This window comes from Falco rusticolus, chromosome 13 (genome assembly GCF_015220075.1).
Source record: "Falco rusticolus isolate bFalRus1 chromosome 13, bFalRus1.pri, whole genome shotgun sequence".
Classification (NCBI taxonomy): domain Eukaryota; kingdom Metazoa; phylum Chordata; class Aves; order Falconiformes; family Falconidae; genus Falco; species Falco rusticolus.
The window spans coordinates 10,712,114-10,737,897 of NC_051199.1; the positions used below are offsets into that span (position 1 = coordinate 10,712,114).

General features: G+C 50.8%; 1 protein-coding gene across 4 annotated transcripts; it reads right to left on the reverse strand.

Annotated features, from left to right (window-relative positions):
- Window positions 1–1,889: 1,889 nt before the first annotated feature.
- Window positions 1,890–23,220, reverse strand: FAM124B (family with sequence similarity 124 member B). 4 transcript variants are annotated; one of them, XR_005107304.1, is made up of 4 exons: window positions 22,754–23,220; window positions 21,892–22,631; window positions 17,857–18,924; window positions 1,890–2,636 (listed from the first exon to the last, which is right to left on the reverse strand). XR_005107304.1 is itself a non-coding variant. In XM_037407290.1 (3 exons), the coding sequence occupies exons 2-3, from the start codon at window positions 22,618–22,620 to the stop codon at window positions 18,295–18,297; spliced, it is 1,359 nt and encodes a 452-aa protein (XP_037263187.1). In that variant the 5' UTR covers window positions 22,621–22,631; window positions 22,847–23,220; the 3' UTR covers window positions 16,663–18,294. The 4 variants fall into 4 exon arrangements, 2 of the variants coding, with proteins under 2 accessions (XP_037263187.1, XP_037263186.1); XR_005107303.1 differs by lacking the exon at window positions 1,890–2,636 and adding an exon at window positions 16,663–17,178; XM_037407290.1 differs by lacking the exon at window positions 1,890–2,636 and having other exon boundaries at window positions 16,663–18,924; window positions 22,847–23,220.
- Window positions 23,221–25,784: the final 2,564 nt, after the last annotated feature.

A 25,784-nucleotide genomic window follows, 5' to 3' on the forward strand; every position in this document is an offset into this window, starting at 1 on the left:
ATCACACCCGTGAGCTTTGGGTTTGGCCCAGAGCACCGGAAAAGCCTGAACTTGTGAAACAGAGGTTAGTCAGATTTGACTAAACATCTGGTCATCGTCAGTGTGGAGAGCAGCGCTCCGAGATGGGCGTTTATGATGTTGGCCCTGAACAACTGCTGTTTCTTACAAAATGGAGAATTTAAAAGTTTGCTGTACACAAGGCTGCTTATTGGCTCCTGTTATTGTTTCCATCGGTTTGCTTCTCCAACAGCCGGCTTGCCGAAGAAGCACTAATTGCATCTAGCAGACACCTCCCCAGCCATCGCTGCGTGCTGCACCCTGTCAGCAGCCGTGGCACCGTGGTCTGCCCCGCAGAGACAGCTCTGCCATGGGCTAGGAACCATCCTGCTGCACATCCTCGCTGCTCCTGGGTCCGCCCGCGCTGTCTGCAGCACACTCGGATCAGCTCCACTGGATTACAAAAAAACCCCAACAGTTCCAATTGCAATGGTAAGGCTTACAGAGTTTGCAATTATAAAGCAAATGTAGGCCAGCAGTTGTGGATTTGACTCTGCTTGGCAGCAGGGACTCCCTAGCACCTTCTGAAACCCAGCTGCTCTTGTCAGAGGTGCTTTCTTTGAGGCAGCTGAGTTGGAAAAACGTTGGCCAGAAATGTGTGAATTAGTCAGTAACTCTGTGAGTAACAGGAAGGGAGGTATAATGACCCAGATGACTGCTGCCTCATTGCACGGGCTGTGGAGCTCCGCAGAAAATGTTAAGAGCACTATTCATCCTGCCACTCACCGGCCAGATACACTTTCACTGCAAGGCACTGAGGGATGGTGTCCATCTCTGCACCCTGTCCATAGAGTGCCCACACTGGGGACCCCTCACATGCTGCAACGGGGCAAATGAGGAATGGGAGCTGCACTAAGGCTATGTCAGCGCATATTCCCAAAGCACGTAAGATCTCCAGGTCTCCTTTGCAGAGACAGAGAGGGTTATTTAATGAAACTGCATGGGGTGACATCCCCCAAAACCCAGCTGTTCTGGATAAGACGGCTACCCGTCAGTGGCCAGCCCGTACGTGCAGCACAGTGCGCTGTCGCAGGCTCCAGGCGAGATCAGCCCTTGTCAACATTGCTCCAGAGCAGAAAGCCCCACGCAATGCTGGCCGGGCTGGGGCTGCTCATCCATGAAGAGCTCTGTCGATACAGCCCGGGCCCTCCACCAGAACTCTCTTGGGTAACTGCAAGCCCCACTGCCCCATGCAGACCACAGCCATACCCAGACCTTGCAGGGGGGATGCACAGGCTCAGCCGTGTCTCTGATGAGCCCTGCTGTGGCCATCAGGGTCCTTCACATGCTTTGCACTGAGCTTGGAGAGATTTAGAGCAGAAATACTTGAGCATGCACTTTCCCGAGCGAAGGTCGCAGTTCCAGATTGTTTCCCTGTGTTCAAACAATCAGGTTAATAAATCAAAATAAACTCTCAGAAGATTCATGTTCAAAAAGGATTAAAAACTTCAGGGATCATGCCAGAAATAGTAGGCCCAGATAGAGGGTTTGACCCCTTTTTTGCCAAACACACAGAAAACATCTGCGCAGTCAAACAAAACTATGTAGCAAATTGGATCAAGATGATTCTGACCATGTTTGTGGGTTCCTGAGATCCTTTGTTCAGATGGAAAATAAGCAAATTAATATGCAAGTCTTATAAAGTTGGGATATGCATCGATTTATAGGGGGGCTTTTATGCCTCTAGATAAACACTTCGCAGATCACTTTGTTTAAAAGGGCACAAGTCAAAGAATAGGAGCGTTTCCACAGCACAGGGCAAAGTTCACCATTGTCTGTAGGTTAGATTCAATGAACAAATACCATCAAAATGAAGTCATGCTGACAAGTTAGTATTTTATTCAACAACATTCTAATAATAATTCAATAGGGATGATAAAATAGCAAGTTTATGCCTGTTCAGCACTAGACAATAAAATTTCAATATTTACCCGTCGCATAGCGGTATCACCAGCGAGTCAGAACAGTGTTAAATGAGGAACTTTACAAACATATAGCAGAAGACCCACTTCTTGCCAAGAGAAGTCACACGGACAAGAGTACATTGGAGCCTGGCTGATTTAGGCAATAGTCACCTATGGCAAATCCCAATTAAATTAGGCATCTCCACCAAACGTTCTCTTGCCATTGCTTTTACCCACCTAGATCCCTGTTATTCCAGGTGGATACTTCCAACTCTCATGTCAAACCAAGACCTGCATATCCCATAACTTTGACTTGGAGGTCATGACCCAGCACACCCTGTGAACATGGGCTAAGAGTATGGCATTTGTTTACCTTATACAAACAAACACTTGACCTTCTATGTAACCCAGAGGAGCGTTTAAAAGGCACAACCATACCTCATTTAACATTTCCATCACTGGCTGCCAGCTGTTTGCCTTCATGGATGGCCAGGTCCAACTTCACTGCTTGAGCGTGATCCCCGCAGAGCATGTCGCTGCCGGCAGCTCTCCCAGGGAGCTCCTCCACCCGGCGAGGAGGAACTGCTGGCTGCTGCTGACAGCAGAGGCTTTTGAAAGATGATGGGCTAAATGCAATTGTTGTTGCTGAGGTTGTGCCACTGAGATCTTATCGCTCTGGGAAACACACATGGAAGAGATTTAAATAAGTACGGACACAGAAAGCAGAGCAGAACATTAGGTCTAAAATGATACCCGTTAGAAAGAGTCCAGCAATACCTTGTCTCTCGATAAATACTGAGCCTGCAGCAATATCCTTTGCATGTAAGTCTTATAAAGGAGGTCTGGCCTGTCTGCCAGTAGACTAGCAAAGAATACAGGCATGACAGAAGGTGTGGTTTTAGGCTATCACTGAAAACTCCTCATTTGAGTGATTATTTATGCAGCCAGTGATTTCCTGGGAACAGCAGTACTCGGGACGCACCTTTCTTTTGGTACTGTGATGACACAGGCTAAGCCACTTTGAAATTGTATGAGGTACTGCCATGTTTTAACTGGAACACTGTCATAACTTTTTATTTCTTGGCTTCTGTTACTCAGTCAGGAGCATTTCTTACAGCACTGGCCACCTTCCAGGCATAACATCTACCAAAGGCACTGAGTATGTCCTAGTTTTTCTCAGAATACAGCCCAGAGCAAAGTTACTACAATACAGCAAGTGCAGAAGAGAACCAGCAGCAAGGAGGTCAAACAGTAATTAAAACCAAACTGTACAAAAGAAGGAGGGGGAGCAAACCAAAACTGCCTAATCTATGACCGCAGGGAAAATATCAGTAACAACAAGCGTAGTAGGTAATGCTTTGGCAGAACCAGCAGTGGCAAACACAACTCTGCAGGGCAACACGTGAGTGGGGGCAGCCCCAGTATTCCCAGTTGGATCAGCTTCGGTTTCTGCTACCAGAAGGTAGGAGCCGGGGGGATGGCACGCCCTGCCTGCATGCCGAGGGGAGCACCCATGGGTGGACGTGTGGCTTCCTTAGCACCAGAGCACCTGAAGCAGGCGGCCAGCCCGCTGCAGGTGTATAACTTCTAAAGGCAACATCAACAATACGTTAGCTGCTAACCGAAATATGCAAGAGATGAGCACAGCAAAGATACCTCAGGATCTGCCTCCCTAGTATCCAAAAATCACTGTACAGTACTCAACTGTAACAAGCACTTCTTGCCTAGGGGAAGGGCGGGGGGAAAAAAGATAAATAACTAAGTGCTGCCAGAACAATTTCCAAGCATAATCAATGCTCCTGTCAAAGTAGGACCATTCACTCCCCGGGATCTTCCAGCAGCCTGTAGTAATAAGCACCTCCAAAAGGCAGGAAAAAGGCAGAAATAGCTCCACTAACACATGTGAAGAGCCAAGGAGCATAGAGATAAAAACATTCATGAGTTCTTTCTGATCCCATCATTCATATGCCTCTGAGATATCCTGTTGTCAGGGAATGCCCAGATTCACCCAGAAGTGCCTTAACTGTGGTCTAGCTGGCCTCCCAACTCCTACTTTAGATGGAAGAAAGATGCACTAAATAGCTCGTCATTCCTCCAGGCAGGGAGGAGGACTTCACCGTCATCCACAGCCCCTTCTCATACAGATGCCAAAACTTCCTTCCCTCCCACCCACCACTGACCAACCTTCACGGAGCCATTCTCAGCCCCCAGCATCCCTGGGTAAAGGCAACATCATTGTCTCACCATCCCTCTGACAAAGAGTAACTATAAAGACTGAAACAGCAGTGATGGTCCAGCATAAGAAAAACAGAGAAACCAGCCTGAGCACCTAAGATGGCTGCAGTTTGCATTTATGTCATACACCTGCATCAGTCCTCTTCTTAATTGTTCTTATCCTATTTTCCAAATAGTAATGGGGATTTTTTTTCAAATATCAGACACCGGTTCCGACCTCTTGGATGCCTATTCAGGTGTGAAGTCTTGGCTCACTGTTGACTTTATGTTAAGCCAGCTCATTACCACCGAACATAGGCCAGTGAATTGGCTATTGTTCACAAAAGAAATCACTTATCAAGGCCATGCCCAATAAAAACAAAACTGTTAGTGCAAAGTTCTGAAGTGCATGAAAGGAAGATTACGGAAGAAGGATGTTGTGCAGTTAACGTGTAAGATTAAGAGATGAGAGATCTGGTTTTATTAAAGGGACTTTCCCTGCAGTGTTGGCCAAGCTGTATAAAATCCCTTTATTTTCATTTCCCTTGAATAAAATGGGAATACTCTATTTTCCTGCCCGGTGGAGAGGGTTAGATCACTTCGGCCCCTAATGCTCACAATGCCCGCCACCAAAGTTTATGAAGCACAAGGTGAAAGAAAAAACAACTCAAACAACCACATCGGACTGACCGAATTTTAAACTCAAATGAATCGAATTTCATCCAGTTTCCAAACCCCCAAATGACTACACACCGTTAGGCTAAGAATAAGCATGTGAAGCGATGCTCTAGCAGGGTAATTTTCTGGAGAGCCTGGAAGCCCCGGGAGAGGGGCTGCGGATGGGAGCACCTCCTAACTGTGACCGCACGGCTGCACCTATGACAGTCTCATCAATCCGTGCCGCAGCGCAGCATCCCGGGGTGGCTGAAGCCCGGGCACCCTCAGCACCCAGCCAGCTCTCATGCTGCTGCCCTGCACACCCACGGCGCCTGATGGATTCCAAGGCATTAAATTGCATTTACGCAGCCGAGACCTCCACGGTAACCACAGAGGTAAGCAAGTTTTAACCCTGCGCCCTCTTTGGAGCAAGCCGGTGCATTGCATCCTTTCCAGTGAGATCAGTGGCTTTTCAGCCTCGATGCTGGGTGAACTGGGGGTGGCTGAGGAAAGGCTGAGCCCAAGCATGCACTCTGTGAACTGCAGATGTGCAGCGCACAGCTGGGCCAGGAGGGGATGGGACTGCTCTGCTGACAGCCTTGCTGGACCGAAGGGCAATTGCATCCAGGGCTTCGTTTCCCACATTTCTGGGGAAATTGCTGCTCCTGCACGCTTTGCAAAAGGATAGCAGAGAGCTGCACTGCTTCCAGAGCCAGATCCTGTGCTCGGCTTTGACATGTAGCAGCTGGAGCTGCTACCCACCACTGTGAGAAATGGCTTTCAGTCATGAAAAAAAGGGGGAAAAAATATCAAAAGTCACTTCAAGCTTGGCAAAGCCTCATAGGAAATTTTCAAGGATGCCTGTTTCTTCCACACACCCTCTGCATCAGCAAGGTTATTATTATTATTACAATTTAAAATTATGACAAAATAGCTTTAGACATACAGCGGTGACTGCTTTGGCTTTTAAAATTGGCTGAGATTTTGTAGATGTTAAAGGCCCTGCTGCATGCCCATAACATCTCCTTTCCCATTACCAACAGCAACACTGAAACCCTCTGTAAAGTAAAACACATGCTGGAGCATCATGATTATAGATGGATAGGCTGAGGTTGCCAACGTGCATTTCTGTGTATAGGTCAAGCAAGACAGAACACAAAGGAGAAAAACATAGAACAAAAGCTCTCAATCACCTCTCCAAGCAGTAAACCGCATATTGAATCAAAACCGTGACAGATTCTCTTGCAGACAACTCCTACCCAGAATAGCAACTGGGAAATTCAGACAAGGACCCAGGAGGCCACCCGCTCCGTGCACCGTGGGTCAGCTGCTCATGGGTGGCCACGGCTGCTGTCCTCACCCGCCTCCTGGAGGTCCAAGATCCCTGTGGTGGGTGTGGAGGGAGGAGATCTCCATTCAACCTTGGCTTTGCAATACTTCCCAAGTATTTTCATTGTCAGTACGGTTTCCATCACAAACAACTCAAAAACAGGTTTTGGTGATGATGTGAGCATAGCTCCTGCCATAAAAGCACAGCAGAACACAGTAAACAGGAGTCCAAACAGGTTTTGGTGATGGTGTGAGCATAGCTCCTGCCATAAAAGCACAGCAGAACACAGTGAACAGGAGTCCATAAAACCTCACAGTTACATTGGAACCATGAAAAGCTCACATTAGACCTGGAAAACAAAAACAAAAACATCCATCCCGCTCTGGTTTTGCACAGTTGCATGTTACCCAACGGCACTGGCAGGCACCTGGCCAGGCAGCGCTGCAGGGCCCCGGGGCACGGGACCCCCACGCCCCCAGCACCCCTTCCCCTCCCCGGGGAGCCAGGCTGTGGCAGTGCCGCCGGGCAGTCACCCTGCGGGTGGGAGCAGTCCACATGCTTCCAGAGGCTCCGAGACACGCTCTCATGAATCAAACAGCTGAAATTCAAACCCAGCGGCCAGGTAAGTGGGGCAAGGGCTCTGAGTCTGCAAGGTGGGGGAAAATGTGTTATGGGTCCTCCTCCCTTCCTCTCCTCCTTTTTTTCTGGGTCTTTTTTTGGCTAAACGCACAAGGTTTTCTTTGGGACACAGCTTTCCACATCACTCGGGAGCTTAAATAACCCAGCTTGTGCAAGCAGCCGTGATGGGGCTGACTGGGGTTGCGGGGGCCACTGGGCTGGCGTCAGCCTGTGACTCGCAGCTCCCACCCTGAAACTGGAATCCCGGGAGTCTCCTCTCCCGGCCGCCCTGCACGGTGCCCCTTGGGTGGCACCGGCTGCTGTGGCGGGGCTGGTTCGTGCTGTGCTCCCCCGGGCAGGCTCGGTGGGGACAGGCTGTGCCGGCAGCGCATGTGGACAACGAGGAGGAGGAGGAAGAGCTGTTCCTGGCACATGCCATGGCCGTGGCCAGCCTGCTCTGGTACGTGGAGAGGTGACCACTTTCAGCCCTGGCATGTCCTCCCAACACCATCCCCGCTCCTGCCAAGCCCTCTGCGTGAGCCTGCCTGCCACATCTGCTGCGCCTCTGACACCCACACACATCCCTGCTCCCACCGACACCCTGGCAGCACTTTTTTTTTTTTTTTTCCTTTCCAAACTAAACTCAGGAACCAAATACAACACAGGGCACAGAAGGAGCATGAAGGCCATTAAGGACCCCCACACTGAGAACCCGCTTTGCTGATGCCAAAAAAATTGCAGACTGAATGTAATCCCTCTGGATGAGCGGTGCCTCAAGACACTGATTGTTGGGGAGGCACAGCGACTGCGTATGCCATGCCAGCATCATACAAGATAGGGCTTGTCCACAGCTCAGTTACATGTCAAGTGGAGCAAGAGAGAGAAAGCCCATGGTGCTGATGAAGGCAGGCAAAGCCAGCACACTCACACAGGAAGAAATGAAATGCTGGTAAGGCATTTGGCCTGTCATCACTTAAAACTTGCAAACACAACAGTGGTTATTACCAGAGCTGAACAATGAAATCGGGAAAAAAAGCAGTCTCCACTAAGACAACTGCTGAATCAAAACAGCTACAAGAAGTAGAAGGTTTGCTCTTCCTTAATAGAAAATGCTTGGCTTCCCATGGCGCATATCTTGTTCCAATTATTTTAACTCCTTGTGCCATGTGCTACTGAAGGAGGTGGCTCAGCAGCTCAAGCAGGCTGTCAGAGAGCTGCAGCTAAGGGTGGCTAAAACTCCAAGTCTGTGAGAAGTCTAAATCTCCTGAAATCTGGTTTCACTCTGATTTGCAACAAAAACTAACATTTGCAAAATTTCTCGTGACACAGAATGACTTTCCCATCTAAAAAGAGTATCTGGTAAACATCAGCATGAGACATTTCTGCAATCAGCTATTCCCTCCACAAAGCCTAGTAGCTCTGAATTAAATCAAGATGAAAAAACACAGCAAAATTTTCAGGGAAATTCTGCTCCCACCCCACCCCTTCCCTCTGGTCTCCCAGCTTACACGGACAGGCTGGAAACCCTCACAGCCTGGCTTACATCGGCGTTGTAGGTTTCGGGGAGTCAGGCTGAGGGACTGGGAGCCCAGTGCCCTCCTCAGTGTGAAGCCACTGACCCTACAGCTGAAACCAGCTGGTGGCCAAACCACCCCCACCAAGGCCAGTGGCAGCCCAGCAGGGCCTTCAGCAGAGCCCAGGCATCACAGTTCAGCATCTGATCCACCAGGATGCTGCTAGTGGTTCCAGAACCAATTTGATTAGTCACCTTCCAATAATTCAACCCACTTCTGGAAAGTACATCTACATTTTTAAGCACTGGTTGGACTGGCAGGAGGCCACGCAGGCCAACACAACAACCACTGTGCCCAATGGGTAAGGAAGCCCTGGGGTATCAATGCTGTGAAATGTTGCATTTGATCTACATGACAAGGTTCCATAACACTGATTTACTTCATCCCACTTGCTTACATCCATCACAGTGGCTATTTGGTTTGCCCACAGCTGCATTTGAAGGAAGCTGCTCTTGGTGCTGTTCCCAATACATGTGGTGGCCCTGCAAGGATGCTTCCATCTAACATGACCAACAAATAGAGGAGGGAGAGGAACACAACCAAAATCCACTTGCTTAGATCCACTGCCAGGCTGGAAACAAAACTTCCAGCCACTGGGATGGCCAAAACACGTTCCCTTTGTACTCATTGCACATCAGAATCACATCTCTTGTACTGTCCTGGGAGTGTCCTTGAATATAATTTCCTTTGTTTGTTTTAATTGAAAATCCTTGGGGTGCTTTAAGCCAATTCTGGTAAAGCAAAAGCAAAACCACAAACCTTGCTTCCATTCCAACCATAAGCCAGTGAAGCTTCAGAATCAAAAAGCAGCGCGGGAACACCGTGGCTCAGGTACCTCTCTCCATCACCAGCGAGTGAATAGCTCCCGTGTGGCACTGCTGCTCTCCCAGGCGGAGCGGGCACTGCCCACGCGGGGTGGCAGGGCACAGGGGGTGGCCGTGCTCCCCAGGGTGCTCCCTGGCTCGGAGCAGCACGGAGCCACAGGAGCCAACAGCCGGGCACCCAGCGCAGCGCTGGCAGCGGCGCTGGCTCAGCCACGGCAGCTAGCTGAAGAGGGAAGTCTGACGAGCCAGGCGGGCTCATTGCCAGAATCTAGGGTGGGCAATAACTGTAACTGTGCCCCAGGCAATCCAGCTCAATACATGGTCTCCTAGCTCCGGGTTTGAGCAATAAATGCAAGAGGAGGAAAGCCTTACCTCTGAGGCGAGGTGAGAGAGCAGCCCACGGGAACAGGCAGCAGTTTAATGACCACAGCTGTGTGCCCATGCCCAGGGCTGACCCACGCTGCTGGCCCGGCCACCGAGCCGGCAGGGACACGCACTGTGCCCCGAGACCCAGCTCCAGCAGCCCTGCTGCCGGCACCATGGGGCTGCTCTCAGCCCCCCAAACCACCCTTTTTCCCCCCAAAGCAGCCTTGACTCCCCACGTAGCCAGTGGATTCGGGGCACAGAGGCTGTGGGAGGCTCCAGAAGCATCAGGGCAGTTCAGGGCAGGGGAGGCCAGGGCAGCCTGGGAGGAGCCAGTGGTAGGATGGGGTTCCCAGCCTGCCCAGAGAAAGGATCACAGATGAGCGTTTATGGCCCAGGCAGCTGATTCAGTCACTCCTATGCAGGCTATGAGCCTTCCGGCAGCTGGAGGCTGCTGACAGCCCTGCCGTGCAGCCTCTGGCCAAGCAGCACAACATTGGTGGATGGGAACGGATAAAGTATGAGATCCAAGGGGAGACTTAGGCTGCGGTTTAACATTTTTTTTTCATATAAATGTAGTATCTCTCTAAGCTGCAGTCACCTGTCCCACCAGCTGGTAACTCTCAGGCCTTAGAAAAATTCTTCCATCTAGATTAAAAGGGGCACTGCAGAGACTGCTGCTGTTTATCCCAAGGTTTTTCCTTACTGGTGCTCAAACACTGGGATTTAAGGCTGACCTCTCCCACAAGTGGGTCACTCCCTTCCCTCCTCCTGGAAACACGGCAGCAGTGGCAGGGCACGGCTCTCAGCCCACAGCAGGGGCAGGGAGCTGCCCCCATGTGCCACGCTGCAGGTCCCAGTTGGACCCTGCTGCACACCCGCTGTGGGACCCAATGAGCATCTTCTGCAGGACAGCGGGAGATGGAGCAGGGGAGGAGAATTGGTGATGCTGGAATATGAAGTTGGGGCCAGGAAGAGATGCTCTGATAGCAGTGGTCCTAGGACAGCAGTGAGGGCAGCCCAGCGTTGCACAAGAGCCCTGTCCCCACAGCAGACTTGGGAGCTGGCAGAGCAAAGGCAGCCACTCGGCTGACTGTCGCTGCCTGCAGAGGTGGCAGGGTGGTTCCCTGCCATACAGGGACCGAGGGTGACTCAGGGCCATGTGGAGCTCTGCAGAGACCTTTGGTCCTCCTGCCCAGTGGAAGTGCTCACTGTCACCACGTGAAGAAAGAGACAAAGGTGGCCCAGGCACAGGGCAAGTGACCTTTGGGGAGTCACAACTCCAGCTGCACCCCTTCCCACCCTGGAGCAGAGATATGATGCAGGATCTGCACTTGACCCAGTCACCACATCCACCAGGGGCAATCCCAGCTACCAGCACTACACAGCACATGTGACACAGTGGCACAAGGGCTAGGATGCCTCTCCTGCCACTCCCAAGGGAGCAGCAGTGAGTCAAACCTAAGGCAAGAGGAGGAGAAGGAGGGACTTTCTCCTCTTGCTCCACACCAAGACACTGAATCCCAGCCATGCCAACAGGAGGGGGCTTACTTCAGAGCAAGGAACATCTTCCACATCCAGTCAGTTGTCAGGGCATCTCTCATCCTACCTTCCCATTTCAGAAAGCAAGGATCAACCTTTTACCAGCTGTGACAGCTAAAAGCCCCAGTGGCTCCTGCCTGCTCCGTGCCTAGCCAGGCCTGTGCCCTACAAGGCTCCTTCTGATGCTGAGATGCAACTCAAGATGATCCCAATTAAAGAAGTGAGGCTGTCACAATTTCAGCTGCACAAGTGAGATGAGAAAACTAATGGTGTCACCGAGTGTCTGCAGGAACAAATCTACAAACCTAATCACCTCCCAGCATAGCCAGGCTGCCAGTGCCTGAAGGAGGGTGATAGGGGAGAAGAAAGCTGTTGGGACTCTTAAAGAATATTAATTCACACTAATAGGAATCGGATCTGTCCTTGCCTGTAATCAGCAGCAGAACTGAGATCCTGAACTGGAATATTAATGCAAGTGCTCCATGGGAGATGGAAACCTCTCAAAACCTCTCTCGAATAATGAGAATTAAATGTTAGAAGAGCAGCGCAGCAAACTGCAATGCAGTGGTAGTGTCAGGGGAAGCCTGCTGAAAGAGGAGGTGGGGAAATGCAGCGGGAGTATCACTGCCTCCTGGTAGTGCCCAGGACCACAAACCCATACCGACTGCTTCCCAACACATTGAATTTTCTTTCCAGACACCCTTCCAAACTTGGGTGCAATCATTGTTTCTCCTGTAAAATATAATATAACTCAATTTTTAATCCAGGTTGATCAGGTGCATCCTCTGTGCTTAATGAAACCCACTATACAGGAACAGGAAAGAAATTGCTCACTGTAACAGCTGCTATATTTTGTTATTCTGTATAACTACTGTTACGTTTTGGGTGTAGAGAAATACCTCTGATGCTTCTTTTCAATGAGGTACTAAGGATATGAGGTGTTCCACCTGAGATATGCCATTGGAAACGAGCAGCTCTTCCTGAAAGTAAAACCGATGGGGAACATCTGACACCAAGAAGGGGACAGATCCAGGACACCACTTGCTGCTGAAGCCCAGCCTGCAGGCACACCTGCCTTTGGCAGAAGAGGGGCCTGGCTAAGACTTGCCACCCTGAGGATTATACTGCAGCTCTCAGGCAGGTCTTTTAAAAGACATTTTTTTAATCTCATGTCAGTTTTTTGCTCCCCAGTGTGTTTGGCTACTTGGCTTATGAAGCAGCAGAGCGTCTCTGAGGCACTGAGCCCCCGCAGGGCTGAGCCAACCCTACGCTGGATGAAAAGCCACAGCCAGGTAGGCACTTTGCTGAACGGAAGCACATCATACTCCAGGTTTCTTATTGAGGCCCAAACAGGGCGTCTCCAGTTCCTTCCGTACATCCTGCCCCATCCTCAGGCAGCTCCTGCTGCAAGTTCCCTCTCCCAATGTTCCCTGATGTCTGCAAGTAAGCGGCATCCCAAGGCAGGGATGCAGCTTCTGCACTTACCACATCATGGCCCAAAAGACTGAAGGAAAAATGAGTTTTCATCTCCCTAAGGACAAAAGAAAGGTCCTGGTGAACCTTGCGTGAGAACACTTACTGGAGAAGAGGACAAAAGCAAAACCCCTTAAAGAACACATGCAGGGCAGGTAGCTCCGTGCAAGCTGAGCCCCAGCCCCGATGTGCACACACTCCCACTCTGCTGCCGCACGTCTCATGCCAGCCGGCCTGGCAGGCCGACAGGACTAATGTTTGGGTGGTCACTCAGGGTTCACTGGCAAAATCCAGCAGCCAGACCTCCCACCTCCACTACCTGGGCTCAAGCAAAGCCGTGCCTGGCTGCAGGAGGTGCCAGCAGGGCTGGGCAGGGAGATCCTGGTGTACAAGGGAGCAGTGACCTTCCTGCCCCACCGGCAGCTCTGCAGCACCCCGGCAAAGGGGGTCACAGAGAATCCCCCCCACCCCGAAACACCCTTTTGTTGCTGCTGTGCTGAGAGGGGTGAACTGTGGACCCACATGGGGTGGCGGGGAAGAAGGACACGCGCTCCACGCAGTGTGCCATGGGGACCCCTGAGCCCTCTGCATCCCTCCCACAGCCCAGACCCCTTCTTGGCTTCCACAGAAGTTTCCAGTTCCTCATTATTAAAGCAAAGCCTAAGAGCCTTTGAGCTTCCTAATTCACTTTGCAAGTGAGGCGGAGAGGGACCACAGCCATGACCCCACCGCCCCAGAGCGCTCCACCTCTCCTCCCGCCCCGCATCTCCTCCTGCCCCACCCCACCAAGGCAAAGGTCCTGCTTCCCGCCCCGCTCCATCACACAGTGGATCGTCACCTCCACGAAGGGGAACAGGATTAATTCACGGCAAGCCAAGAGTGATCCTTTGGCGCTCAACTAAAAAGGGAGAAGTCTGTTTTTTTAACCTTTGAAACAAAATTGCCTCCAGTTAAAATTAATGATTTACTTTTTTCTGTTATTACAGCTAAAAAAGTTGATCTGCCATGGCATTTCTTAGCAAAACGCCTTTGTAACAAGCATGCTAGCACTGTGCCTTGATTTTTCTCTGCAGTCAGCAGATACACATTAACAGCTGCATATGGAATTGCAGCGCATCCATGCCTGAGGCTGCCGTCGGAATAATGACGGACGGTATTCACCCCTGTCGCTCACGTGGCAGATCTCCTTAATTTAGTTTGCTGGCAGAGAAAACGAATGACTGAGAGCTAAGTTAGCTTTCTTTGGTATTGGTATCTCTATTATTTTCTTCTATACCAGGTTAATTCCGTGCTAACGAGAGCGAGGGTGGGAAGCCGCAGGACGGGCAGGCAGCGGGGTGAGGAGCCCGGGGGCACCGGGGCACGGCGGGGGTGGCACCTGCCGCTGCCGAAGGGCAAAGCCTGGAGGGGGGGCGGGGGGACACAGCCCCGGCCGCCGGCAGCTGCCCCCTCCCTGCTGTGCGGGGCCGCCCGCTGGGGCACGGCCGCTCGGTGCCAGCCCGGGCGGGGCGGCGGGGCAGCGCCGTCGGTCCCCGCTGCTGCCGGGGGGCGGGGGCGGCAGCGGCCGGGAAGATGCCACCGGCGGGCACCAGGCGGAGCTGGTGCACCAGGGACGGGCAGCCCCCCCGCCCCCCGGCACCCCCCCGGTGTCCCCACCTGAGGGGACAGGCCACCTGGCTGGACGCGGTACAGCAGACAGGCAACAGAGAACATTTCTGTTACTGCTGCAGCTACACGTGCTCGGACAGAGGGACCCACGGGCAGCCGCCCCGCACCCTGCCCACGCAATTTACAGCGAGGCAGACCCCACGGCCCGGCCATGGGTGCCAGGAGCGCACCATGCACAGCCCGCGGAGAAGCTGGGGCTGCCACGCTCATCTTTGGCTAAAGAGACAATTTCTGGTTCGTGTCCCTATGACAAATTAAGGATTTCTGCTACGTGCAACATTTTTTCCCTCCACCAAGTGGCTGTGAAGCTTTGCCTGTCCTGGGCACGGAGCGCAGCACCAACACAGATGGAGAATATCCTGCCAGAGCTGAGAGAAGCAACTCCCACCCCAGACCCACCAGTGTAAATGTGGAAAGCTCAGCTGTGCTCGCTGGACCAGTTCAGGATTTACCAAGACATTCACAAAAGCTGAATTTGGCCCAAAACTTGGGAAAGAAGAGTGCATTCAGCATTTGCTTCCCCGAAAGAATCAAGCTTGCCAGCTTCTTCTTAGTATGAGGGGCCAAGCCTGCGGTGTCAGGACTGACTCCAGCAGCCGCCGTGCCGAGGCCAAGGTTACCCGGGTGCCCGCCTGTGCCGCCACACCGTGCCAGGCGCAGGGAGTGGGGAGAGCACCCCCTGCCTTTGTGCCCGTATCCAGGCATCCGGGAGTGCTCCCACTCCTTCCTGGCAACTCGTCCCTCACAAATGCCGCTGCACTTGCTTCAGAGGAGACAAGAGACACCACTTTTGTAGCCAGGGACCAAAACAAGAAAAGCAACAGCAGCCACCCTTGCAGGCTGGCTTAAGGTGACTCCAGAGCAAGCTCTCCTGTTTTGCCCAACTCCTGCTGCCAGCAGCTCTCGCTCTCAGCATGCACCCCACTCCCACAAGAAGAGATTTCTAGCCTTCATCACCCAGGCTGTGCAATCAGACCAGGAGAAAAGCCTTTCCCTTTGGGCCAGGACCATTCATCATCATCCCTTGTGAGCAGAGCCACAGCAGCATCTCTGCTCCCTCCTGGGAACGGGGTCACCCAGCCACATGGCTCACAGGAATCCCAGGGCCATGCTCCTGCTCCCAGGTGTGATACCACCCAACAGACTTGCACAACACAGGATGACCATCACCCTCTAAAAGTACACATCTCAACATTAAAATCTTGATTAGCAGGTGCCAACCCATGCTGACCACCTTGGCTGCTGTCCATCAAGGTGTCTGGAGGAATCAGCAGCTCGGTACCCACAGCATCATCACCCCTGATGGTCACAACTGAGTCAGAACCCTTTCCACCAGACTAAATCATTTATATCAAGCCTGACACATACAGATGGTAAAAAACCCCCACACCACTTCCTTTCATTCAGGGTTGCAACGCCATCATACCTCTAAGCATAACTTTTCAAAACTCCCTCTTTGGTTTTCCACCAAGACTGTTTGCCCCTGCGTGCTTTGTTGGGACCAACATGTGGGATGGGAGCTAGGGGAGAGGGAAGCCCCCGGCTCAGCCTGCTGCCAGCATCGCCAACCCCGCACTCCTGCCCGGTCCCAGGAGGCTGCCTGGACACTACTGGGGGCACAGAGCTTCAGCAGCCCCCTGCCAGCCTGCACACACTCTAACCAGCCTTTTTTAAAAAGCCCGAAAGAAATGGCACAGCATGCAAGGAACTGTAAAATAAAGGTTGCAGAGATATGAAGTGTCTATGGAAAATGTGAATCTTTGCCTTTCACTACCGAATCCAACCAGGGAGAAACTGCACCCCCGGACCAAACAGCTGCCTGGGTAATACAGAATTTAAGTGAGGTGTATCCTACACTTAAAATAGATGGACTTTATATATTCACTGTCACAAGCAGTATTTTCAGAGCAGTTTTCATTTGACTTGAAGCCATTCTCTTCTGTGATCTATTGCAGGCAGGTGAACCTCATGGAACATTTTCTTCTTTTTTGTTTTAAATGATGAAGCATTTCCCCCATGCTAGATACTGACCTTCCACCTCCTATGCACCCTCTTTCTCTTAAGTAGAATGAGGTGATGCTAAATAGGCATCAAATAGGTACCTTTGGCATCAAAATAGAGATAATACCATGAAATCTCTAAAGCAGTTTCTCCCAGGAATCCCACTTCTGGCTTCACTCCTGGGTTCATGACTATCCTTGTCCATGCCCATTGCCAGGGTTGCAACTACCTTGCCAAGGGCCCTACCCCGATCCCCCTTCTCTCTCCTTATCCCTCCCAGGCTGCCCCCAGCCACACCACAGCGAGCCCAGACAGCTCACCCCCCTGCCAGCCCTCTGCCGCTTGCCTTCTTGTCCAAACATTTCCTCCGGCTCTGAAAAGTGCTGGCTAGATTTCTAGCATGTTAGGCAAGATTAAATAATAACCCTTTAAAGATGTAAAATATCACAGTATGATTTATTAAAACGCCCAAAATATTTATGGAGCTTGTGAAAATGTAGCGGTGGGGGTGCGTAAGTGTGCAGTGAAATAAGTTCAGCTTTCTGCAGGTCCCGGGCCCCGCACTGGAGGGTACGTGAGCATCACTTCCAGGGCAGCACCAGCTGTGGGGGTGCAGAGCAGGGACTGCCCTACTCCCACCCACAGCCCTAAGACCAACTGGGCTTCAAACTTCCCCAGAACGTGGGGCCTTCCCAAAGCCTGAGCGGAGACCCAGCAGTGGCATGGCTCCCCAGCCCCCCAGCGCACAGCCCACCCGCAGCATAGGCAGGCGTTGGACCCCCCCAGGTAGCAAAGCTGTAGCGGTGCAGTGTGAGCTGTGCTCAGCTGGCACGAGTACCAGAAGATACCCATAACATTGTGCAGCCCCAGGAAGGCTTTGCTGCTGCTGCCCTTCGCCCTCTGCCTCTCCTCCGGCCACAAGAAGTCATCACCTGTCAAGCTTGAGTTGTGACCTAAGGAGAGGCAACGAGATGGCACTCACCAGACACATTCACACTTCTGTGTAAAGTCGACTTCAGGTGTATTTAAGGGGAAAATGTTGTGCTGTTTGGAAAGTAAGTATGATCAGATTTGGCTTTTCATTTAATAAAGTCGTGCCTCTGTCATACCCTTCCCATCTCTTTCCCTTTGAGATTTACTTAATCCTGCTTGAGAAAAGAAAACTGCTGATCAAGATGGGAGTTACTTCAGCATCTGTGCCTGAAACATTACTTCGTTTCTCCTGCACTTTTTACTCTCCAGCATTCAGCAGCTCCCTCCAAGACTCTTAGCTTCTCTTGTCTTCTGTTAATTAAAACCCAGTTATGATTGCTTGCTGGTAACTCCACACTGGTCTAAACAAAATAAACCCAGCAACATGGTGGGCTTTGTAAGTGTCACATGAAAAGGCAACCACAGGTCTTACTGCAGCATAAACATAGCTCAAACTATTAGTGATTGTGTTTTTGCATGTACTGTGCTTATTTGGGGAAAAGGCACCTACAAATCTTTTCTTCAAAAATATTTTAAAAGAACATGCTTACGTTTCACATGTTGCATAAAACTGACATTGATAGCTTTTAAATACCAACAAGGGAAGAGAGAAGGAACACACTGGAAAATCAGCATAACCACCGTGACCATGCCACTACCTTGTTCCAACAGGTCCCAGGGAAGGACGATGAGCCCCATGGCTGGGGGCATCCAGCGGCTTGGGCAGCTTAGGCAAACTGCACCATCTAACCCCATCTGAAGATGTCACTGGCTGTTTTTTAGCATCTTAGAACAGCTCTAGGAGCCATATGGCTTATTCCTATTCATTGCACAATAATCCTCCAATCTATTCTACATTAAAAAAATATAAAGCTTTCTGTAAATTCAGTGTTATTTTTCTTGCTTTATCTGCAGCCTCCTTAGCATTGCTGCATGGAAGGTAAGCGTCTGCTTTGGTGAACCCACTACCGAAATGTTGTGACAGCTACAGAGGTAAGCTGAGCATCAGCGGTCACAGCACGAGGAGGCACAATAGACACAAAAGCACCCTGCTGCCATTTGGAAACGCTGACTTTGTCTAGCATGTCTGTTTTCAGTCATATAAAGAATTCCTCCTCCTCATCCTCTGCCCTGTTTGCAATGCTGGCTTGTGGCGGTTGCGAGGGAGAGGCTGCCGCGCTCTGCCCTGCTCCTTTACTCCTTTTGGCTGCAGCAGACAGCAGCTGGGTCCTGCCCGGGGTGGGCATGGTGCTGCTGGCCCCATCCGTGGCTGCTCGCAGCTGGAAGAGGCTGCTCCGCAGGTCCCTGGAGAAGCGGTTCAGTGGGCAGCGGCCACTCACAGCGTTGGCCACGGCAAGCCCGGTGTCAACGTTGGTCTCCGCCGTGTGCCGAGGGACGTGGCTCTCCTGGCGAGAAGCCTGCTGCTTGCTGCTCGCCCGCCTGCGGAGCGGGGTGGCTTCCCACCATGGCCGGGCTGCTGGACCACTGTGAGAAGAGCAGAAGTGCCTGTGGAGCTCACCGCCAGCTTGCTCAGGAATAAGGGCTTCGCTGTGGTCAGATTTTATTTTACCCTTTGCGGCTCTGACCTCCTGGCTTCTCCACCCAGGATTACCCTGTTTTGCAGGGAGAGGGGCTGGGACAGAGTCCTGCAGGATTTTTTCATTGCCTGCGTTATGCTGATGGGAAAGCCCAACATGTGCTTCATGGGGCTTGGACCTCTCTTGTACCTGTTGAAGAAAATTTAGAGAGAACCTCATTAACAGATTGTTCTAGCCTGGCCAAGTGGTGATGCTCTCACCCAGCCTCACTGTGCTGAAATCGCCTGCAGCATGAGTCAGAGCCCCACTAGAGAACAGCACAGTGGTCCTACAAGCCTAAGTGATAGCAGATGAAAATGTAGGTAATGTGATGCACATAGAAAAAAAATAATAATCTTGGCTTTACACACAAAATGCTAGCTTGTGAGGTGACTGTAACCCAGGGTCTCATTTCTGTGACAGACAGCAGCATGATAGCATCAGTTCAGTGCCTGAAGCAGTCTAAAAAGTAAATGAAATCTTAAGAATTATTCCAAATGAAATGGAGAACATGGTTATGCACGGTGCAGCTCTGGTCCCAAAGCTGGGCTATGATGCCTGTCCTTCACCTGCAGCACACAAGAGGGTATCATGGAGCTGGAAACGCTCAGAAATGGATAAGGGTAATTGCAAATACAGTAGAGGAACACCCATGTATCCTGGGGAAAAAGACATTTTGGAATGGAGAGGATGAAAGGCTAAACCACCACGAGCCACCCGGAGAAACAGATAAGGATTGTCCATTCCCTGCCATTTGCAATGCAAGAAGCAGAAGCCATCAAATGAAGCCAGCTGGAGCCAGCTCCAGTTAAAGGAAGGTGGCAGTAGGCCTGGGGAAGTCCCTGCATACAAGAAGGTGACGTGGATTCAAGGGGAGACTAGATAAACACTTAAAGAAGAATTACCACAGCTAGTTTCAGAAGACCCTCAAGTTTAAAGCAGGCAGTTTGGGAGTGTATATTGGTGGGGTGTAACACATGCACTTGTCCTCTTGCTGTTCCTGCCAAGGCAGCCACCCAGCTGAACCCCAGTTCAGACAAAGAACCTGAATTGCCACATCGCATCTACGAAGCTCTTTACACTTCTGTTTGGGGGTTTCCTGATGGCAGCACGCACACGCTGTGGTGCTCGTGGCCACCTTCCAGAGGCATCTCAGGACTAGCACACACATGTGACAGATTTGCTGCAGGTGACCTAAACACCGCACGCACAAATAGCTGTGCCTGTCCCAAAACCCTCTTGGAGGCATCAGACCTACCAGAGCTCCTTCACGTCTGCAAAAGCAGACTGGCTGTTTTTGGAAAGAAACTTGTTCAGGAAGCTCTGGATCGATCACATGGCATTCCCTTTGATGGCTGGGCAACACACGGACAGACTAATCCAGGGGGAGATACCCGTCAGACCAGCGAGGCCAATGAGACCGGGACCGGCTGAACATACATGTCCCACCGGTTCCCGTGGAACACATCGCCCCTGGGACCCCAGCCAGAGCAAGGCACCCACTCACCAATCCTCTACAAGGCTAGAGACATGTTTCATGTCTTTATTTACAAAGCAATGGTCCTACTCTCCTACTTAAGACTCCTAAATCAGTCTTAAGGCTAAACTTGTAAAATTTAAACAGGGATCTCCTGTAAGTAGTCAAAGAAAGGACATGGAATAGAATAGTAATTAGTGAGCGACTTCAGCAAAAAAAAAAAAAAGAGAGGATGTCGTTTATATACTACTTTATCAAATTGGGTGGCTTGGGTTATCTCTTCTGCAATAAAACCAAGAAAAAGTTCTTGCAGGCTCAGGGGGGAATGACAGCTCTGCGTGGGTAGCAGTCCGTGAGCTGACCCTTGGGTTTGATTTGCAATAAGGCAGAAAGTTGGGGCAGGGGAGAGGCAGAATAAATGATCTACAGGTACTTAGAATAAAGATTGACAGCATGAACTGGAGAACAAGGAGCCTTGTGCCAGGCTGCCAGCGCCCTGCATGGAGCGGCCACAGGAGATGCATCCCCAGGCTCAAGCAGCCTCCAGCTTCCTTCACCAGGAGCACAGTGCAGCACAGCTACACCCCAAAAAAAGCTGCTGAACATCCTGCCAGTGAATTCATGTACATCTGTCAGCTTAAAGACCTTGTACCTGCAGCAGGAAGAACCACAGAGTAATTTAGGAAGGGACCTCTGGAGGTCACCTGGCCCCATGCCCTGCTCCAGGCAGGGTCAGCTTCAAATCTACATGAAGATGCTCAGGGCCTTGTCCAGTCTAAGTGGATGGAAACCAGTTTATAAAGCGATACTGAATGAGAAGCATGCAAAAGCTGCCCGGGGGATTAGTGTTCAGAGCAGCATAAAAATAGGCCGTGCAGAATTAGTAATTTGATTCGTAACAAATGAGCTCTGGAAGCTAAAAGAAAAAGAAAAAACCACAGGATGGGCAAGATATTTAAATATCCAAATTACAAGAAACAAAATAATCAGAGGTGGGAGGTGTTGTTACAATGGAAAGAAAGCACACTAAGCTAAACTGCCTGCCTGCTCACATGTAGTTCCCGCTGTGTATTATCTCAGCAGAGCCTTTTTTTGTCATTTTTAATTGGTGTGTGTTCATACAAGCTCTGGACCACACACCTGAACAGAAAAGGCAGAGATTTCCTAGGACATTTCTTTGGCACTTGCACCCAACTGCAACTGACTCAAGAACTCACACAAACCTATCGCAGGCAGTTGTATCCAGACTATACTTAGAATACATCTGGTTTCAGATGCTAAAAATTTGCTTTCAAAAACATTTATAACATAATGACTTAGCAAAAAAATGAATAGGCTGCTATGGTTGTTTAATTCAAGCAGGGAAGGCAAGATGTTAAACTAGCCTGCTCAAAAATGCATTCATACTTTCACTGTCAGGGATGTTAATTTAACAATATGAGAACATTCCAAGGATCTGTGCTTATATTTATCGACAGCATCACGGCATTGACAGCTACCAATTACTGCATTCAAAAATTCAAAAGAAAACATGAACAAGCAAAATCTTAATTTCCATTTTAAACCAGTCCTGCTTTCCTTGAAAAAAAAAAAAAAAAAGATAAAAAAACCCTTCCTCTCAGAGCACCACAGACACATACCTGAAGCAGAATTGTATTTCCTTCGTAGTCTTGTGTTTGCCACCTGGTGCTACTGATAGGAATACACGGGTTAGGCAGGAGAGGCACCAGCTGCCCGATTTCTTGCACCTTGAACTGCAAGGCTGCTGACTCCTTCGGCTCCGCAGCCACCCCGACGGGCAGCTGCTTCAAACAGAGCTGGACAGCAATATTTTGGGTTGCATACAACACAAAGACACAGAAGTTACTTTTCTGCATAGTTGCTTCTCTCTGTAGGATCATCTCGTAGAGCCTGACTGCATCCTCATAGTTATCGAGGCTGCAGTAGAGGGTGACACGCAGGATTTCAGGGCCACAGTGCACCCGCCTGATGCCCCACACAGGCATCTGGTCATCCAGGCCATAGAAGTCCTGGGGAGCTGGGGCGTAGGGGTGGCTTTGCCCATTAGCAATCTGGGCACACTGGTAGCGCCAGGGTGGACGTTGGAACTGCTCGTGGATCTGGAAAATCCGTTCTTCTCCCAAGTCCTCATGTAGAAAAAGAAGAACAGATATTCCAGGAAAGCCGCAGCTTCTCTTACGACATCTCTCATAGTATTTCAGTGGAGTAACTCGCTCAGACACCAGGAAAAGGCGAATATCTGGGCAAATCCACTCCAAAAGCCGATCCAGAGTTTGCTGCAGAAGCAATGAGTGTCCTGAATTGGCGAGGAGATGCACAGTCATCACAGCGTCTGCTCCATCATCCATTGCAAAGGTGCCTGACAAAAAATAAAAACAAATTGGTGCCTTCCCTTTCCTGCTACTGCAGCCTCAGTAACACGAGGGGTATACTTTAGAACTTAGACAGAACAAAGTCAATCTCCTACAAGCTTCGCGATACCCCAACGAAATAGGCAGGTACGCATGGTTAATGCACATGGGGAGGCAGGTGAGGAGTGACAAGGTGTTACGTGCCGGGTCCCGGGTGACTCACGCGACGGCAGAGCTCAGCTGAAGGCTCATTCTCCAGCTCCCAGACCCAAGCTGTGGTCACTGGGTTCATGCGACCGACATGTCCAGAAACACCTCTGTGTCCTACTGCTCCTGTCCCTCATGGCACCAGCAGCAGAGATGAAGAGCACCAAACACAGGGGCAGCGCTTCCCCAGGGTGAGGTGGTGCTGTCAGCACTCCGGCCTGGCAGCGGTGGAAACGGACACTCCGGATCTGGCCAAATCCCACCACTGCTCATCTCTGTGCCATCGCCACCTTTTGCAAAGGCGATGTGGCACTCGTGTTTGAAAACCTCAGCGTATTTTCTCGTAGTCAGCAGGCTGGCTTTAGCTCGTTGCAAAAAAGCTTGTGATCTTTGTGAGTCACACCCTTCTGGAGCATACAGATAAGCTATTCTTTAAAAACAAGGAAGGAAAACAGGCTAACAAAAGAAAAAAACCCAGCCATGTGAACACAATAGATAACAATAAGGACAGATATGAATCAGCCTCAGGAAAGAGGAGCTTTGGGAAAAAAACCTCGACTCCTAGTTACACACTTCACAACACAGGTAGCTTGCTGCCTAGCCAGAAATCAGCTCCTGGGTTATTAAACACAGCCCATAATAGCTGGGTACCAGGTCTCCCCCTTTCAGGGCCCTGTCTGCCTCTTTTTGCTCCTGTGTTTTTTTTTATTTTAATGCCAAAGGTATCCCTGTGATTAGCACCCTTAGGCAAACTCCAGGTTTTTTCCATTGCTCCTCACGTTTACATATTGGTACTTAATTTAGCTTATTGTGTAGACTACAACAGGAATGCTGAAGATACACCTCTTGCCAGGCTTCTTCCAGTGTCCAGACAATAAATCACACTGCTCTTTCATCTCCTTATTTTTTCAGCCCAGGAGCAATACAAGTTAAGCCAACCCCCATTTTCTATACAGCCAGTATTTAAATTGGACCCAGGGCCTCTGATAATGTATCCAGCTCCGCCCAATTAAGAGCAACACATCTCACAGATTTTCCCTCTCAAACAGCCAAGCACACAAACCAGAGGTTCACCATGCAGAAATCCCAGCACTAGTAAGTCTGTTATTCAAAACTCTGAATTCAAAACACTTCTTTTTTTTTTTTTAATACAGCCCTTTATAGCTTTATATTCAGCCGAGTGAAATCTCCAAGGTCTAAAGGTACAAGTAGTGGTGCTTTGTCTCCTCTGCGTACAAAACCGCTCTTACTGGTAGAAATACACATTCATGCTTTAAAACCGCATTGACACTAATGTACAATAAAAGTAAAAAGGCTGACTAAGACAACGAGAAAAAAAAATAATTTGCACTAACAGAGCCTAACCCACCCGCAGCACTCCTGAGCAAGTAACAACTGTTGGGAGACAAAGAGAATCCAGCCTTCGGACAATTGCAGGAAGCGAGCGAAGAGTGCAAGTGCTCAAAACATTAAAATGCTCTAGGTGAGCTCTGAACAACACAGTTTTGCTAAAATATGGAAAAGGAAATGATTCATCAACTCTTTGCTGCAGGGCAGCGGCAAGCAGCCATCCGCCTTCCTGCCTGCGAGGAAAAGGGGAATTTTGCCTGTACAGGAAAGCACTGAAACTAAGAAAGTCCATCAGGGCTGGGTTTGCAGCTGGAAGCACAAGCTGCATTTCGGGGTCCCTGTGCTGGCAGGAGGCATGGCAGGGATGCCTGGCACGGCCACGGCAGCACCGTGCCGAAGCGGGGCAGCACCCCGGTGGCACGGCCTTGGGGTCAGGCAAACGAGCAGAGTAAGAGCCAAAGCGGGGGATACGAGTGGTGAGCAGGGGAAAGCCATCCTCGCCCTGCGTGCCTGCTGCATGCAGCCCAGCAGCCTGCCAGCGGCTGAGCAGGCGGTCGGGTGAAAGCAGCAGCTTTGCCACCAGCAGCAGCCACCTGAAACTATGCTATTGCTAGGGAAGGAGCAGGAGGGAAACAGAAAAGGTACTTTGGCACCCTATAAATCCACAGCACATCTGTATCTTGAATGGCATTTGCTGTTCCAGCTGCCCTTCAATAAGATGGATGTGGAGACTTAGGGAGAAAGACAGGAGCAATGGAAGATGCCACTTCAGTGAGGGAAGCAAGCAGATGAGCACCTTCAGCCCGGAGGAGGAACTCAGCAGGACATGCTACAGAGCTGTGAGGGCAAAAGGGCAGACATAGGTCAAAGGACCCTCCCAAAAAGCAGCGAGGGAACCAACTGCAGCTAGCAACGCCCCTTTCCCAGCAAGGAAAACTTCTCCACATGTGTCATGAAGCCTGCCACAAGGCAATGTGATACCAGAAGATTTTTGGAATTCGGAAGATGACTGCGCCCATGCAGGGATGTAGGATTTACCAGATTGCTAGGGGCTGGGCAGCGCGCTCAGGGCCATGCTGCGCTGCCTCCGAGAACACAAAGCATGTGAGCAGGCTCACCCCACCTGCACGCTCGGTCCCCCCCCGGGTGACCACCCCCTTGGGCTGCTGCTACACCGAGCTGCCCAGCACCTGCCCCCTCCCGCGGAGCAGAGCCCCCGGCACCCCCCACCCACAAGCCCTTTGTCTCACGGGCAGGAAGCGGGGGCGAGCGCTGCCCGCGCTGCTGTCCTTGCTCAGTCCATCGATGGCCACAGGCGTGCACAGCTCTCGGCCCCCATCCCCACTCCACTCGAATCCCACCAGCCTGGCTGTTTAAAATCCCGCAGGAGCAGCAGCATCATAGTGAGGAAGATAAAGCACTGGTGATGTGAACTCTGGCAAAGCAGCTGCAGAGAGTAAGCATTGGTGAGCCGGGAGGAGGGGGTGTTAGGAAACAATGCAGATACCACGTCTCCCTCCAGCTCCCGCTGTAGCCACTGGGAGCCAAACTGGTTTCCAGATAGGCGAGTGCCTCCTACAGAGGCTGCTGAAGGGGACCAGCAT